Here is a 16,500-nt window from a genome sequence, read left to right on the forward strand (position 1 = left end):
AGCCGGGGACGAATAAACCATTAGCCAGAGCTTCCTTGAGATATTTGTCCATGGCTAATCTCTCAGGACCAGAGAGGGAGTAAAGTCCTTCACGGGGGGGCGAGTCCCTTGCAAAAGGTCTATGTCACAATCATATGCTCTGTGCAGGGGTAGTGTGGCAGCTGGGGTCTAACTAAAGACCTTGAGGAGGTCTGAATACTCGGGAGACACTCTGGATGTCTCGGGTGGTGGGGATCTAGTCATGGCCGGTATGAGCTTGGGAACGCCCATGATCTCTGTGGACGGGGGTTGAAGGCTAGAGTGGGGGAATTCCTCAGGGTTACCTGAACAGGATGGTTGGCAAGTCTTACGGGGCTCAAAAAGGCAACAAGAAGCAGTACCTGAGGTCTGGCAGTTGGTCCCCCATTCCCTGATAACCCCTTGGGACCAGTTAATGTGGGGGTTGTGAGAGCTTAACCATGGGAAGCCAAGGATAATGGGGAGCTTGGGAGTGTGAACCAAGAAGAATTGTATCATTTCCTGGTGATTCCCTATCCGGAGTTGAAGGGGTGTTGTGCACTGGGTAACCTGGCCTGATCCCAACGGGCTGACATCCCTGAGTTCTGCACTGGGTAACCTGGCCTGATCCCAACAGGCTGCCATCCACGGCGGTTATATAAGGGGTTCCTGAAGGTTTTCCGACGGGATGGCTAAGATCTGGGCCATCTTAAAATCCATGATGCTTCCGGAAGCTCCAGAGTCTACAAAAACCTCAACATAAAAGTCTTGTTTATCTAGGGTGATGGTGTCTTGGATTGTTAGGCCAGAGGCCATCGTGCAGGACATAACTCCGATTCTCACCCTGGTGTCCCTACTCCAGGACGAGAGTTGGCTTTTCCCGAAAGTTCAGTCAGGACAGGCGAAAATGTCCTGATTTGCCACAGTAAAGACAACACCTCTCTCTGAATCTTCGACTGTGTTCGAAATTCGGGTACTTCCCAGGTGCATGGGTTCTTCCGAGTCATTATGGGCAGAAAAGAAACTGTTCAGAGCAGCTTGAGCTTGACTATACTCTCGGGACCGTCCCAACTGGTGTTCTGTGAGGCGATGGTCGACCCGGATAGCCATGTCAATGATGGACTCGAGATTGGGCGGGGATCGGAAGACCAACTCGTCCTTAAGCTTGAGTGAGAAGGCATGGTGGAAGATCGCTTTAAAGGCAGTTTGATTCCAGCCACTCTCGACTGCCAATGTGCGAAACTCGATAGCGAAATCAGCTGCGCTTCGGGTCCACGAAGAAAGGTTTAACAGGCAACGATCAACGTCACCACTACTGCTTCTATGAAGAAACACTCTTCTCATTTCCTTAATGAAGAGCTGGCTATAAATGGTAAATGGGGACTTCTGATCCCACAATGCCGAAGCCCAGTCAAGCGCCTTGCGAGTGAGAAGGGTAATTATGTGAGCCACCTTGCTGATCTCAGTAGAGAAGCTGTTTGGTTGGAGCTCGAAAGTCAAGGTACACTGGGTGAGAAATCCACTGCATCTCTCTGGGTTGCCATCACACCGTTCTGGTGCTGGTAATCTGGTTTCAGAAGGAGATGTCTGGATGGTTCTGGGTTGAGGTCGCTGAAGGTCCTGAGATGACGCACCTTGAGACTGCAGGTGAAGCAGCCAGAGAATCTCGGCGAGAGCCTGATCGTGATGTTGGACTGTTGTAGCTTGCTCAGAGAGCACTGTGAGAATACAGTCGACGCTTGGTGCTTGTTGGGACGCTTCTGCTGGGTTGGTTTCTATGGTTCAGTCTTGCTATAACGGGTTGTGTGTGGTTAGTTTAGAACCCGGGTCTCTGGTGTACTAAATGTGAGAGATAACACAGTGAGCTATTTTAAGGTAAGAAAACCCAATTACAGAAGGTCAAAGATACATGAGACTTGAGTTATCTAGCATGAATCTTTACTTAAAGGTACAAAAATTCAAAACAATATCGAAAGCCGTGCTTCCAAAACAGTATAACAAAGGGTAGACACGAGGGTCTAAAAACCATAACATAAACTAGACTTAGCTTGAGAAGGCCAAGAGCTTGGCTAACAGGAATAATGGTTCAAGACTGAACACAGAGTCTGGGAACAAACAGGGTAAGAAAGGGTGTGACACAGTGTGACGATGTCATCATGAAACATAGATAAACCAGCATTTATTCAGTTTTTTTATTTTTTACTCTTCATTATCAGAAACGTATTTCAGACAAAGTTATATGTTAATTAAAATATTAATCACTATTCATTCGCAGTGCTATCCAACTCAATCTTATGTTTAAATGCATACAGCCTTAGTGAGAGTCTTATGTAACGGTTCCTGTTATTTGATTGGTTATGGTAACAATCCCATCCATATAGATGCCTTTATTAGGAAGTACTTCCGTTGATTTAGATGGCGTCTGCTCGGTGGCAAACAGTAACTCATGGAGGTTTCTCTGTTGACTCTTGCAATGTTTTATTGTTTTTTCCACATGCAAAGAAAAGTATGTCAGTGATTATAGTGATCTAGAGACTGTTCATTTCCGGTATTCTCAAAGTACTTATCCTTTCGCACGGAATACCAGACAGAATGTTTTGTACACTGTAAGGATACCGTTTGGCAAAGGTGTATTCGGACGGAAGGAGATCTGAGTACTAACGCTAATTAATTAACTGCTCACGGAATTGCCAAGTCATGGAATGGGATTTGACTGCATGAAAAGGAGGTTGTGAGTAAATTACAAGGGCTGTGGAGACCGTTGCGGATGCGTGATCGTATTATGTGACTGTTTTGTTTTGCTGCGATTGTTTTTGTGGGAGTGTTTTCTCTTAATGCAAGGAACTGAATGTTTTGGATTACTTTCCACTGAACTACTATTTTTCCTTGGCGGGATTACCCTCCATTGAATTGAACTTTATTCATTGGCTGGATTTGATTCTCATGAACTGCTATGTGTTCCCTGGTGGGATGTTCTTGTTAAAAGGGAGAAACTGTAATGATTGATGGATCCCTTTTTGTTTATGAATTTACTATGTTTATAATTTTTTGATCTCATGATGATTTCTCTAATTTTCTATGAATTTATGTTTATGATTTGTTGATCTACTTATGACCTTTCTATGAATTTATTATGTTGATGATTTGATGATCTTGGATTTTGAATATACATAGTAGTAAAAATAAATAAGGTGATTTATTGCGTTCCATCTTTGCTGCTTTATCTCTAGGTGAACGATACATTTTTGCACTTTATCAGAATTTGCTAAATCATAACTGAAGGGTCTGTGGTTATTTCGATTCCCAGGCCGTTGTAGGTTTCTTGAGGGAGTTTAAAAGTTTGTTTGATTAAATGACAGTAACTCTGTCTGGCACCCCTAAATACAAGAATTTAATCAAGCAAACTGGTAGACACAGGAAGCGTTACAACAGGTGTGGAGGGTCAACGTGTAAGCCCTGCAGTCACGCAGCGACCAGAACCGAAATGAGTGTCTTTGGGTGACGCCTGATAGGAAGCTTGTGAAGGTGCCCCCTGCAGGCTGGGGTGAGATAAAGTCCTTGGAAGGAACAAGATCGTTATACATTGAGTTTGTAAAAAATAAATTAAATGGTAGCTCTACTATGAAATCTACTCATTCAATGACTTGCAGTCAAGGAACATAACAAAAATTCATCTTAAATATTTATTTATCTTAAAGTTCAAGTGAAATTTTGCAGCGTTTATTGTACATATTGATCAATGTGGGTCATTCTCTTTTTAAAATTTGTTTGCCCTCATAATCTTTAATTAAAATCGGAAAATCCACTTTCCTTCCTGTAATGAAAATCCATCTTGTTTTTATACAGTTGTGTTCAAAATTATTCAACCCCCACTGAAATTGATTGTTTTGGTCGGTTTGACATTGATTATGATCATTCAGTCATCCTGCTTACAATTAAATCAAAGAGGCACGTGTAGGTCAGACAAATATAACATAACATTAATGAAATAACCACAAATGTCTTTTCTGAGCTCACATCATTATCAGTTTTATTCAACCCCCAAGTGACATTCAATTTTAGTACTTAGTACAACATCCTTTTACAGTTATAACAGCTTTTAAACGTGAAGCATAGCTTGACACAAGTGTATTGCAGCGATCTACGGGTATCTTCGCCCATTCATCATGGGCAAAAGCCTCCAGTTCAGTCACATTCTTAGGCTTGCGCACTGCAACTGCTTTCTTTAAGTCCCACCAGAGGTTCTCAATCGGATTTAAGTCTGGTGACTGCGATGGCCACTTCAAAATGTTCCAGCCTTTAATCTGCAACCATGCTCTAGTGGACTTGGAGGTATGCTTGGGATCATTGTCCTGTTGAAAGGTCCAACGTCTTCCAAGCCTCAGGTTTGTGACGGACTGCATCACATTATCATCCAATATCTCCTGGTACTGAAGAGAATTCATGGTACCTTGCACACGCTGACGCTTCCCAGTACCCGCAGAAGCAAAACAGCCCCAAAGCATGATTGACCCCCCGCCATGCTTCACAGTAGGCAAGGTGTTCTTTTCTTGTTCTTCCTCCTCCAAACATAGCGTTGATCCATGGGCCCAAACTGTTCTAATTTTGTTTCATCAGTCCACAGAACACTATCCCCAAACTTCTGTGGTCTGTCCACATGAATTTTGGCATACTGCAGTCGACTCTTCTTATTCTTTGGGGACAGCAAGGGGGTGCGCCTGGGAGTTCTGGCATGGAGGCCTTCATTACGCAGGGTGCGCCGTATTTTCTGAGCAGAAACTTCAGTACCCACATCTGACAAATCTTTTTTCCTTTCCTCAGCAGTCACACGGGGACTTTTCTCCACTCTACGCTTCAGGTAGCGCACAGCAGTCGAAGTCAGCATCTTCTTTCTGCCACGACCAGGTAGCGTTTCAACAGTGCCCTTTGCCTTGAATTTGCGAATGATGCTTCCTATGGTGTCTCTTGGTATGTTTAACATCTTTGCAATCTTCTTATAGCCATTGCCCTTCCTGTGAAGAGTAATCACCTGTTCTCTTGTCTTCCTGGACCATTCTCTTGACCTCACCATGTTTGTAACCACACCAGTAAATGTCTAGAAGGAGCTGAGTATCACAGTCATTTTAAAGCTGCCTAATTGGTGCTTATTAGGCTTTATTGCTGCTCCCTGATATCCACAGGTGTTTTCAATACCTGATTGAAAACACTTCATTGAACCTCTGTTCTTTAGAGTGGTAGTCTTTAAGGGGTTGAATAATTATGTCAATGAAGAATTCACAAAAGAAACATTTACTACTGTATTAGAAAACTAATTGATGTCATTTTAGTTGCATATGGTTCTTTAAGAAGTCCTTGTAGGATTTCATTCTGAATACAATTACAAATGTACACTAAATTCCCTAAAACCATTTACAGCATTGGGGGTTGAATAATTTTGAACACAACTGTACATCCACTATTTTATACGCCTACTATTTTTCTCATTAGAAATTCCATTTCACTCGGAAAAGCCTCAAAATACGTAAGTAAAAACGATCGCAACTTCCGGTTCACAGGGAATTTAAATATTTGGAATACATTTCCTAGACACTAGCAACCCATAGCAACTTAACATGACCCGAAGCACTTTGTCATGAGGGATATTAGAATAAAAATTCAATTGTTATTGGACTCTATATGTGCTGTATATATACCCGAGATCTGCTGTGCTTAAAAAATAATGTATTTTATTGTTTAATGCATATTTCATACAAACCTTTTTTTGTTGATGGAAACTTCCTTTATTGTTTAGTGCTAATTGTGGCACACACTTTTGGATGCACGAGACCCATTCATGTTTTGGTTAGAAATGTAAAAATCTTCATTTTATGCCTAAATTTCAAAAAAAGTTTAATTTTAAACTTTCTCCTCAGTTTAAAAGTGCATTTAACCGTAGCTGTGAAAATTATTCACTTTCATCACTTACTCACAAACCTGTATGACGTTCATTTGCATAACACAGATTTTTTTTGTAACTATATAAAAGTAAAATCAGTTTCATTTCCTTGTATTTTTAGAGTGCTTTATCCGTGGTTTAACTGTAATCTAACCAGCAGTGATGTGAAAACAATTTTTGCCAATGAACTGTGCCAGCAGGAATTAATAGAGGCCGGCTGTGGCAATATCAGACTTTTATTATGCCTGACTGATGCCCTCGCCATGTGAATAAAAACCCTCTTTTCAACTGGGTTTACAACCTGTGAACCGCGCGCTACCTGCAGTCAAAGCAATAGAATGAATCAGACTAATCATATGGGAGAAAGCCGGCTGCCCCAGTGCCCTGTTGCTTGTTGAATATGTGTGTAATGCTTTTTGTTCACAATCTGTTGATGTTCTTTTGTTTTGCTTTACTGGGGAACATTTTAAGAGCCCTTAAAAGAAACCACGTGACCCATTGAAAAACACTTACTGAGCGGAATGAGTGAAGCGGAATATCATTCAGTAATATGAACGGCTCATCATAGCTATTATTGTGATTCAGAATAACTACTGTATTGTTTTGTAGTATGTAGACGTTGTCTTATCCACTGCAACAGTTGAATGGCTTTTTTTAAACGGAAGCTCTTTGTCTAATAAAAGGTGTGCAATTGATGCCGTATTTTGTATCAATTGAATGTTAGCAGTTGTAGTGGGTTGCAGATTAAAAAACTAAAAACAAGATCACTGGTCTGTTCCAATATAAGGCTGTAAACCGCAATCCTATTAATGAGAAAATAAAACAGAATAAAGTACAAATAATGGCTTGAATACACTACAAGATTTTTGCTCAGATTTTCAGTCTGGACTTGTTGCAAGTCTGCGCCAGTCTGCAGATTTTATCACGAACTGTGTGATGCCATGTTTTTTTTCTGCAAACTTTCAAATAGTCTGCAAGTGTGTGATGTCTAGTTTAAAAAAAATCTGTTCTGATTTTAATAGTTGTTTAGTGTATTCCAGCCTCAACCTTATGATAGCAGATGCGTGTGCACTGTTAGACTGATGAACGCCATTTTCTGTATTTCCATTTTTGGACCGATAAATCCTTTCAATCAATGGAGGACAGGGAAATGCAAAGAACTTGTGCTCTGTATATTTAGAAAATGTTAAGAAACATTACCAGTTTGATGTTCAATATTATTAGTCATTTAATGAATTAACGTTCCGAAGGTTAAAAAATAATAACTTCCCCTTCAGAATAGGCATCGGCAGATATCTTTTTAATGATTGGCTATCGGTATAGGTGTAGAAATTTAGTACCAGTGCATCTCTAATTTAATGTCACGGTTTGGAATGACTGCAGTAATGACACCCTTGGAGCTTTTAAGTTTACTTTATATTCACTTTGATCTAAACAACCTGTCTGATCTGTCAACACTTGATGAGAAATTGACAGTAAAGTTATATATATATGAATTCCTCATAGTGATAACCCTCTCTGACTATATCCTCTCAATTTCGTAACATTTGCAGTTACACCCACATCGTCGCTCAGAGAGAATGCTGGACGTCCAAGTGTAAATATGCTGAAAAATAGGTGTGACTCTGTCCCAGGGGTCCACCTGGTGACGGCCCACCCACCCCTGACAGGTTCAACCTTAATCGGCGTGAAATACAATTCGAGTGCCCAAAATTCTAAAAAAGTCCTTCAATATATTTCTTAAGTTGTATTGCTCATCAGGTCTGTAAAATATTGCCGTCTGTGCCCAATATGTCATCGATTCACATGTTCTGAGATAGAAATGTTTTTAGTCTTGTGGCAAAGTGAGAATATCACTCTTCCTAAAATATATCAGCACAAAGGAGTGTTGAGTTTTCTGTAGCGGGCGAGTGAGAATATTTCAACCAGACCAAGTGGGAAACCAAAAAGCGCTCGCCCTCCCAGCTCTGTTGTCGATCTGTTGCCATGACGATGGAGCTCTTGAGCGCACGGGCAGCACAACCCTTCAGGATTTCTAAATAAAGCTATTTCTTACTCTCTGTGTAATTGTTGCAAATAAAGCAGACCAGCTTTGTGAAACTCATTGTTCCGTAACTTTGGTCTGAGCAGATAGCATTTTTACAGCGCATGCACAGTGTGATCAAAAATGATGCATAGTTTCGATCAGGTGATGTCATACCAGCTAGGCTCTTTGTCTCTTCGTTTTTTTGTCGTTGTGAATAGATTCCTTCATCTTGAATTCTACTTCTATGCATGTTTAGCACAATGTTGAATGTATGACATTTAGATAATTAGAAATGTACTTTTTCAAAACAAAAATCTGTCATCATTTACTCACCCGACATCATTTCAAACCATTGACTGTCTTCTGTAGAACACAAACGAAATATATTTTGAGAAATGTCTCGCTGGTTTTGTGTCTGTAAAATGGAAGTCGTTTGGGGCCCAGTGTTGTTTGGTTATCACCGTCAGTGAATGAATTTTCATTTGCTGTTTTCCTCAACATTCCTCTTTTCATTAATTTACTTCGCTCAAATCAAATTTAAGACTCTGCTCCTGTCCTACATGACCACCACTGATTCTGCACCCCATTATCTTCGCTAATGTAGACTCATATACCCGCCAGATCCTTATGCTCGACTTCTTGTGGTGCCATCCCAAAAAGGTAAAAAATCCCTCTCACGAACCTTCTCTGGATCGATTACACATTTGTGGATTGATCTGCCCGCTGCTAAAAGATCAGCAGATTCTGTCGCCATCTTTAAGAGTCGGCTGAAAAGACATCTCTTCCGTAAACAACTGACCACTCAGTTCTGACTTCTATATATTTTCTACTTTTTCAAAAAACAAACTTACCTCTTTATACCGTGGTAGGCTATGAGACCAGTTTCTTATTGCAGTTATGCTTTTTGTTGTCCTTATGTTGTTCCAATTGCTTCCATTGTTTCCATTGTTTTTGGATAAAAGCGTCTGCTTAATGACTAAATGTAAATGTAACATTCCAACAGACAAAAGCTTGTTGACAGATTCTGCCTAATCTTTCATCATAATGTACACAGTATAACATATGTTAATGATTTTCTGTCTCCATACAGCCAGCTGTTTTTTCCCTTTTTAACTTCTTCCTAACCACAATACTATGTTCTGGTATGCATAAGACACTTTTTACAATTAATTTAGTAATTTCTATAAATTGGAGAACAGTTTCTATCTGAAAAAGACCAGAGGACAGGAACAAAATAACTTGAAAAAAGTAATGAAATTAATGATAGAGTGATTTATCTCATCCCTTCATCACATGTAAAAGGGCTCTCTCAAAACACTTCTTCTGTTATCCTGTAGGAGGCGATAGTGAGTGGTGTGTTTTCAATGGTAGGAACTGCTTGATTGACAATAACAGAATGTTTTGAGATCTGCCAAACCATGAAAGGCATTTATCAGCAGGGACTTCCCGATCTAAACAGGTTTTGAGCACAAACTTTCCTTGATCCTTTTTTCTCAGTACGTAAAGGTTGCAGGGCTACATATCGAGCAGTTTAAATACAGTTATGTACAGATACAGCGCAAAGGAATTGGACCCAGCAGACAAACATTCAGTGCAGCGCTAGGTCTGCTTAAGAATATGGGTTTAAACATGACAAATATAGGATTGCCCTTTGGGGGGAGGGCAAAAAACTCAACTCATAGACAGCTCAGTAAATCTCTGTTCCTAGGCAACGGAAACTTAATATACAATTAATAATATGGGAATTTGCTACTGAAATTTAATCACTCACTTAATTTCCCTGGGAATTGACTTTGTCTCGGGATATTAAATATTGCAGATCCCGCGCGGGGCCAGCTTCGACACATTTAAGCCCGTAGGTAAGGAACCCTGAAGGGCCTGGCATGAATTGAACAGCAGTTAAGCTGTGGTTTTGTGGCCCTCGGGTGATGAATGAAGGAGAGAATCTCAACGCGGCCCTGGGCCCCCATTGTTTTAATTCAGAAGCATAGAGGATGACAAACAATGTGGTATGTACAGCCGTGTCTCTTTCCCTCCCTCACACACACAATGTCTGTTTCTGCAGGGGAAGAGCTTTATGAATGGAGATGTCAGAGGCATTGAACTTTCTGGTAAGTATTTTTTTAAGTGTTTTGTTTAACACGTGGGGATACATTACCAAGGCAAGTTAACGTAAACTATTTTCTGTTTCTTGTTTTTGCTTTTTTTGAACAGTGAGGTAAAACATTTGAAAACAGATTATGCTTGGTGACAAATGAACAGGTTGAAAGTAAAACAGTTTTGTGGTTGTTTTTGTCTTAAGCATACACTCGGCCCACACCGCCTAAAGACACTGGACTCCACCGCTACCAGTTTATCGTGTTCGAGCAACCTGATGACCAGACTCCGTCTCTCAGCCCGCAGGAGAAGAGCTCCCTGGGTGATTGCATTAACTCAAATCTTTACCAAGACATGATATACATTAGGGCAGGACAATGTCGTAGAAATCTGTGGTAGGCATATCAGGGGGTTAAAAATGCAATGTATAATTCACTATTAAAAATGAAAATGATTGAAGGGTCCTTTAAAGCGATGCCGTATAAGAACCGTTCAGTCAAAGGTTCTTTACAGAACAATCTCTTTCTTTCCTTTTTATTATCTGAAGAACCTTTTTCGTCATATATGTTCAAAGGGATAGTTCACCTAAAAATGATATTTCTGTCATCGTTTACTCGTTTTAAACCTGTATAAATGTCTTTGTTCTGCTAAACAAAAAGGAAGATATTTGGAAGAATGTCAGTAACCAAACCGATCTTATCCCCCATTTACTGGCATTGTAGGGAAAATAAATGCAATGGGAGTCAATGGGAGATGAGATCTGATTGGTTATTGACATTCTTCCATGTGTGGAAGAAGAATTTCATTTTTTCACTAGTCCTTTTACAAGACAAAAAGGTTTTTATGGCATCGTAACCCACCTTTATTTTTAAAAGTGTATGTGAAATGATAATGCTTTATGCTTGTTTAACTTAAACTATATGAATAGTTATTTAAAAACTAAAATATATATAACCAATATGCATGTTTCACAAAAGATAGAAAGAAGAAAGCATCATTACAACATCAGAAAGTGAACAGCAGTACATTAAAACAAATTAGACAGGTTATTCCAAACATTTTGCAGTACATGCACATTTGTAATTTTTTTGTTATTTGAATATATTGTGCAGCCCTGGTAACATTTCTCACATAACACACACTGTAATTGTGTTAAGAGGTTAGTTAACCAAAAATGAACACTCATCATATGTCATGTCCTCATTTACTTACTCTACCTATATGTTCTGTTAAACCATGCAGGACAAAAATGTTTAGCAGATTGGTGGTGTTCTTTTCCAGAGTGGGCAAGACTGCATTAGTTTTGTGGAACAGATTGAAATTTGTTGTTTTCAAGTCATTACAAAAGCATCCCTTTATATTGAGGTATATTCAGAAATGCAGCTTAAAAATGCTGATGATGCTGAATAACAATGGTTCCTGCATATCATGTGACAATTTAAAATACATTGGCGTGTCAAGGAATATAGCGCATCAGTCACGTTAACTACTTTAATGGTGCTTTAAAGGGTTAGTCCACACAAAATGAGTCTGTCATCATTTACCTCAGGTTGTTTCAAATCTGTATACACTACTGACATTTCTGGGACATCATTGATCACCATAGTAGGAAAACATGTTGTATTTTTTTGATATTTTGAAGAATTTAGGGAAGCAAACAGTTCTGGGGCGCCTTTGAAATCCATTTTAATATTTCCTAACTATGATAGTCAATGATATCCCAGAGATACCAGTTATTAACATTTTTCAAAATATCTATCTTTGTGTTCAATAGAACAAATACCTTTATACAGGTTTTGAACAACTTTGGGGCGGGGGTAATTCAAAACTTAAATTTTTGGGTGGAGTATCCCTTTAATTTAGTTTTATCCCTGTTATTTAAAAAGAGCACATTTGACCTTCTGCAATACATGTTTCACTAAAGAAAGAAAATTGTCTGTGTTTGGAATGAATCAAGGAAACAAGACGATGACAGAAAACACCGTTTTGGATGAACTGTTCTGTAAAAACAAATAACTTGCACAAAGCATGCTTCCGCTTATAAAAACCTCCACACACTTGCATACTGTGTGACCACCTATTTTTGATTTTCCTGAAAATATCAGCCTTGGCATTCAGCGGAACTTATAATTAAGATCTTGACGTGAAATGCCGCTAAGCAAGACATTGACTTTCCCTCTAATTTATATTTTTTGTAATTGCTCTGTAATTTAACATTTATATCTGAATGATTGATCACATAAAAGAGGCAAATTGAAAAGCGCTAATAACACTGAAGACTAAATACATACACTACATACCTATCTGTTACATTTCGGCACATGACGGACTATTGTTATATGCTTTTTATGCTTTTCTCAATTCAAAAATGACAATACAGTTTCCTTGACCGATATAAAACTAATCAAATTCTTTCGTAATATATGGTAAGCAGTGACCACGGCAGCAAACATCTCTGTACAAGAACAACAAATTGCATTTGTCAAATGACATCGTTTGTCACATTCAGGTCTTGAATCATGTTGTTCCAGCGCTCTCTATACCTATTGAAAGGTTCTTTAGGTTTCAGCTGGCAGTGTGGTTTCCTGTACAGATGGTCTTTATGAATTATGGACTGTGTTTGATCTTTGAGAGTCAAGACAGTTTCCAAAGCTTATCAGACTTGAGTGAGTGGATTTAATAAGGAAATGTAAATACATTTGGTGTGTCTGCTTTGGAAACAGCGTTTCAGTGTGTATTCATGATCACACACATACAAAAACACACACCTGCCCTCTCTCTCATTTTCCCTCTATTAGCTGAAGGACAAAATTATTTGTTAAAATGCAAAAGATGTTTCTGAATTTAAAAAGTCTATACTCAATACTCATGAGTATTATTAATATTAAAAAGACTAAAGTAGACTTTAGTTTTAAACCTGCAGTTTTTAGATCAATACAATTTCGCAGTGGCCTGGGCTACCCAACACAAAGACACAAGTAAAACATTATTTAGCAACCTTATTCCTTACCCCAACCTTAGCCTAACAGAATACTCCAATGAGAGTTAGTTGACAAGTTGATGCAAAGTTTCCCAGTCAGTTTAATGTCTGAAATGGACTATCAAAATAAAGTGAAACACATAAATAAAAACAAACCATTGCTTGTTTATGACAAATCTGTTTACAAAATCTGACCCAAATATGTTTTTTTGCTCTATCATGTTGCATCTGTATTTGCATCATTTGTTGTTTTTTACCACTATTATCAAACCTAGGGTAGGCATGTGAATGAAATCTGCCTGTTTCCTTAATACTCGAACCAAAAGAGAGGCCCGTGTTCAGATAAATCAGTTTTTGCCTAATGTTTCTTTTATTTGAGAGGAAATAAGAGAGAAGACAGGAAATGATTAGGAACGAGCGGAGCAATGAGATCAGGAAACGTCCCGAGCCTTGAACACGCTTTGTCCAATTGAGCACCAAAGCTGAGTCTAATGAGATGTGTGTGAAGCTTTCTGTTCATTGTGTTATTCTGATAAGAGTCACAAATGTGCATATTTCGAAAAACTGTTATGGCTTTTTGTAGCACACCATGTAGCGCAAATTAAGAAATTAAGCCTTGCCCAAATATATATTGTTATCTTGATGTCTAATTTGATTTCCTAGTCATTTTCTCATTAGATTTTTTCACAGACTCGGATCAGGCCAAATGTGTGATGTCATCAAATCATTTCCTGTATGTGTTTTGTATTTGGTCACATTTCTGCACCACTACCTTTGAATGTATATATATATATATATATATGTATACATGCATTCATACGTACATACGTGTTTGTGCTTTTCTTCCCATGCATCAGTGGTAGAGGTCCTCACTATATGTATGTGTGGCCTGTGACCGGTACCCATCCCTCATGTTCCACTGACATTCATTGCCTAATTGATCTAATTGGAGGGTTTGGAGCATTTGACTGTGGGTGTGGAGACATCGAATGATCATTTTCTACTTCCCCAGCCCTTCGCTCAACACACACAACTCACACAATCAAGCTCACGCAAGCGTGTGTCGCTCTAATAGCGATTCTCCATTTCCCTAATGCTGAGCTCAACTCAATTTCAGCCGCAGCTTTGATCTTCAACTGTGCGGCGAGAGGTGCACTCAAAAGCCTGCCGTGCAGACTTCAGGCCAGAACTCATGCTTGTGTGTGGGAGCAGAAATGTGGGTCACCGAAAGGACAGTGACAGCTGGTTGTTACACAATTGGCGATGGGTGGTATGCGGGCGGCAGTGGGCATGAGAGATATGCGTTGGTGGGGAATCCCCACGCCTCTTGGGTCCCTGTATCCTTCTCAGTACCCATCTCTGTGCCAGGGGTTTCACAGGCCACGGGTCAAGCCAGGCGGAGATGACAAATGGGCACGTCGGCGCCCGTTTGCTGCCAGCTGGCTCGGCGTTGTCAATTCACACACTCTCATACCGTACACAAATGGACGTAGGAGCACGTTTGCGTGCTGGCCTTCAGACAGATACACGGGGTGTACAACCCACAACTTTGTACTCTCCCCATCCACACAACCACCCACACTCGCACTGCCCACACACACACAAACACACTGCTTGTGCACTGTAGTTGTGTCTAGGAGAGAGAGATATTTTGAATGTCCCTCTCAGCGAGTATGAGGGAGTAAGTGATACCAGTCCTTCTTTCATTCAAATGTTTTACCTGTGACACATAAGTTATGAATTGAAAGATTATGAACTTAAACACTATGCTTAAGTATCTGGGGCTGTTTTTAACATCCTGATTTGTTTTTGTGTGGTAGATGTGTAAGGAATACTCATTTATATTTATTCCACATTAAGAAAAAAAGGAAGCTCATCAAAACTGTGGAATAACACAAAGAATTCTGTTGCAACAAAAAATCTACGCAAAAAAGTAAAACTAGTTATATTTTAGCATCTTCAGCGTAGTCACCTTTTGTCTTTAATTTGCTGAAATGTTCGGTAAAACTTTACTTAAAGCCTTTATGTTTAATGCATTATAAAGGATTATCAAAGGGTCTTACACATTATAATTGTTATAAAGAATAATAACCAATTTAAAATTCAAGATTTATAAAGTATTAACTTTAGTTTGAATTATTCATAAGATATTTAAATGCATTATAAGGTGCATTGCAATGCATAATTAATACATTAAAACTACTTTTATAATGCTTTATACATATATGCTTTATGTCATTTTTTCAAGCAGCTTCTTGGGCTTTCACCCTTATACTTTTTGTACAATATTAAAGAATCGTTTCTCTTTTACCAGTATTTTTTTTTAATTAAAAACAACTTTCAATATTTTCAGGCTTTAAATATTAAGATCGTACCGTCTTCCTTTGAAATAGTGTTTACATTTCAGAGAATGAGGGTATAGGGGGAATTTATTGGATGTAATACTTCCTTTGAAACCGATTGTGTTGTTGTTTCTAAAAAAATACTTGCAGAAACTTGCCATTGGTAACTACTTAGAAGTTTAATTCTCATCATAGTTACAATACATATGGGCAGTTTTGAGAAGTGAATGTGATGGAAAAGTTGTGAAAATGCATATATCAGCAAATTTAGTCCTGATGCGGAGAACCTTGTTTCTAAAACAAAATGTATCCTCCAAGCTACATTATATCATGCATGCAATATTTCAGAATTAGACAATTATACAAGACAAGTTATAACATATATGAAGGTATTTTTGAAACATAAAAAAGCACACACATGGGGACTTCCAGCAAATCAGTTGCTGGCCTTGGTTAACCTATTTACAGACACAGAATGGTCAAAAAAATTAATTGTCACAAATAAATACAACACTTGCTTAATTTACATCCAGTTTTGTTAGTTAAGCAGGAAACTCTATTCAAAATCAAGAGTAGGAGAGGACCGGGAATCCAGCCTGAACCAGCCTGACAGACTTTAGGAAAAACAGACCTTTATCTCTATAGCAATATCCACAACATATATAGGATAATGCAGGTTAATGCATTAAAGAATAAGTTCAAACACTGTCTGTGAACTCTGTGTCTTTGGGGTGAGGTTATATACAGTATATAAACTACAGTCTACGTTCACCGCTGCCATAGGCTAAGACACAGAGAGCAGAGGGAAAGTCAAGTGCCTCAATAATGCTGGTCTTTGATGTGTAAATACTTCAAAAGAATGAAGTCAGCCTATAATCAGTTCAGCATATCTCACAGTCAGCACATTTGTGCTTTAGAAGAAGGCCAACACAGTTAGTTCATAGATCACGGCCTGCTTACACTGACTGCGAGCGCTGCTGGCAGACCGATAATACAGCTGCTAAATGTCAAATCCATTTGAAAGATCAATCCATTCATTCAGTCAAGTTCATTTCAGGTAATGTGAGTAATGTGTGGGTGATACTTTCAAATGTAATGCGTTACATTATTGCACTGATTCTAA

At 39.0% G+C, this 16,500-nt stretch overlaps 1 protein-coding gene across 2 annotated transcripts in view; it reads left to right on the top strand.

The window, feature by feature from the left end:
• The window catches only part of LOC130406887 (phosphatidylethanolamine-binding protein 4), a 104,612-nt gene that overhangs the window by 80,538 nt on the left and 7,574 nt on the right, over positions 1 to 16,500 (top strand). For both annotated transcript variants that reach the window (XM_056729464.1, XM_056729465.1), the window contains exons 5-6: positions 10,024 to 10,069; positions 10,261 to 10,377. In XM_056729464.1, coding sequence (XP_056585442.1) covers positions 10,024 to 10,069; positions 10,261 to 10,377 — 163 coding nt within the window. The remainder of the gene's footprint in view (positions 1 to 10,023; positions 10,070 to 10,260; positions 10,378 to 16,500) is intronic.

The sequence above is a fragment of the Triplophysa dalaica genome, chromosome 18, assembly GCF_015846415.1.
Source record: "Triplophysa dalaica isolate WHDGS20190420 chromosome 18, ASM1584641v1, whole genome shotgun sequence".
In the NCBI taxonomy this organism is placed as follows: domain Eukaryota; kingdom Metazoa; phylum Chordata; class Actinopteri; order Cypriniformes; family Nemacheilidae; genus Triplophysa; species Triplophysa dalaica.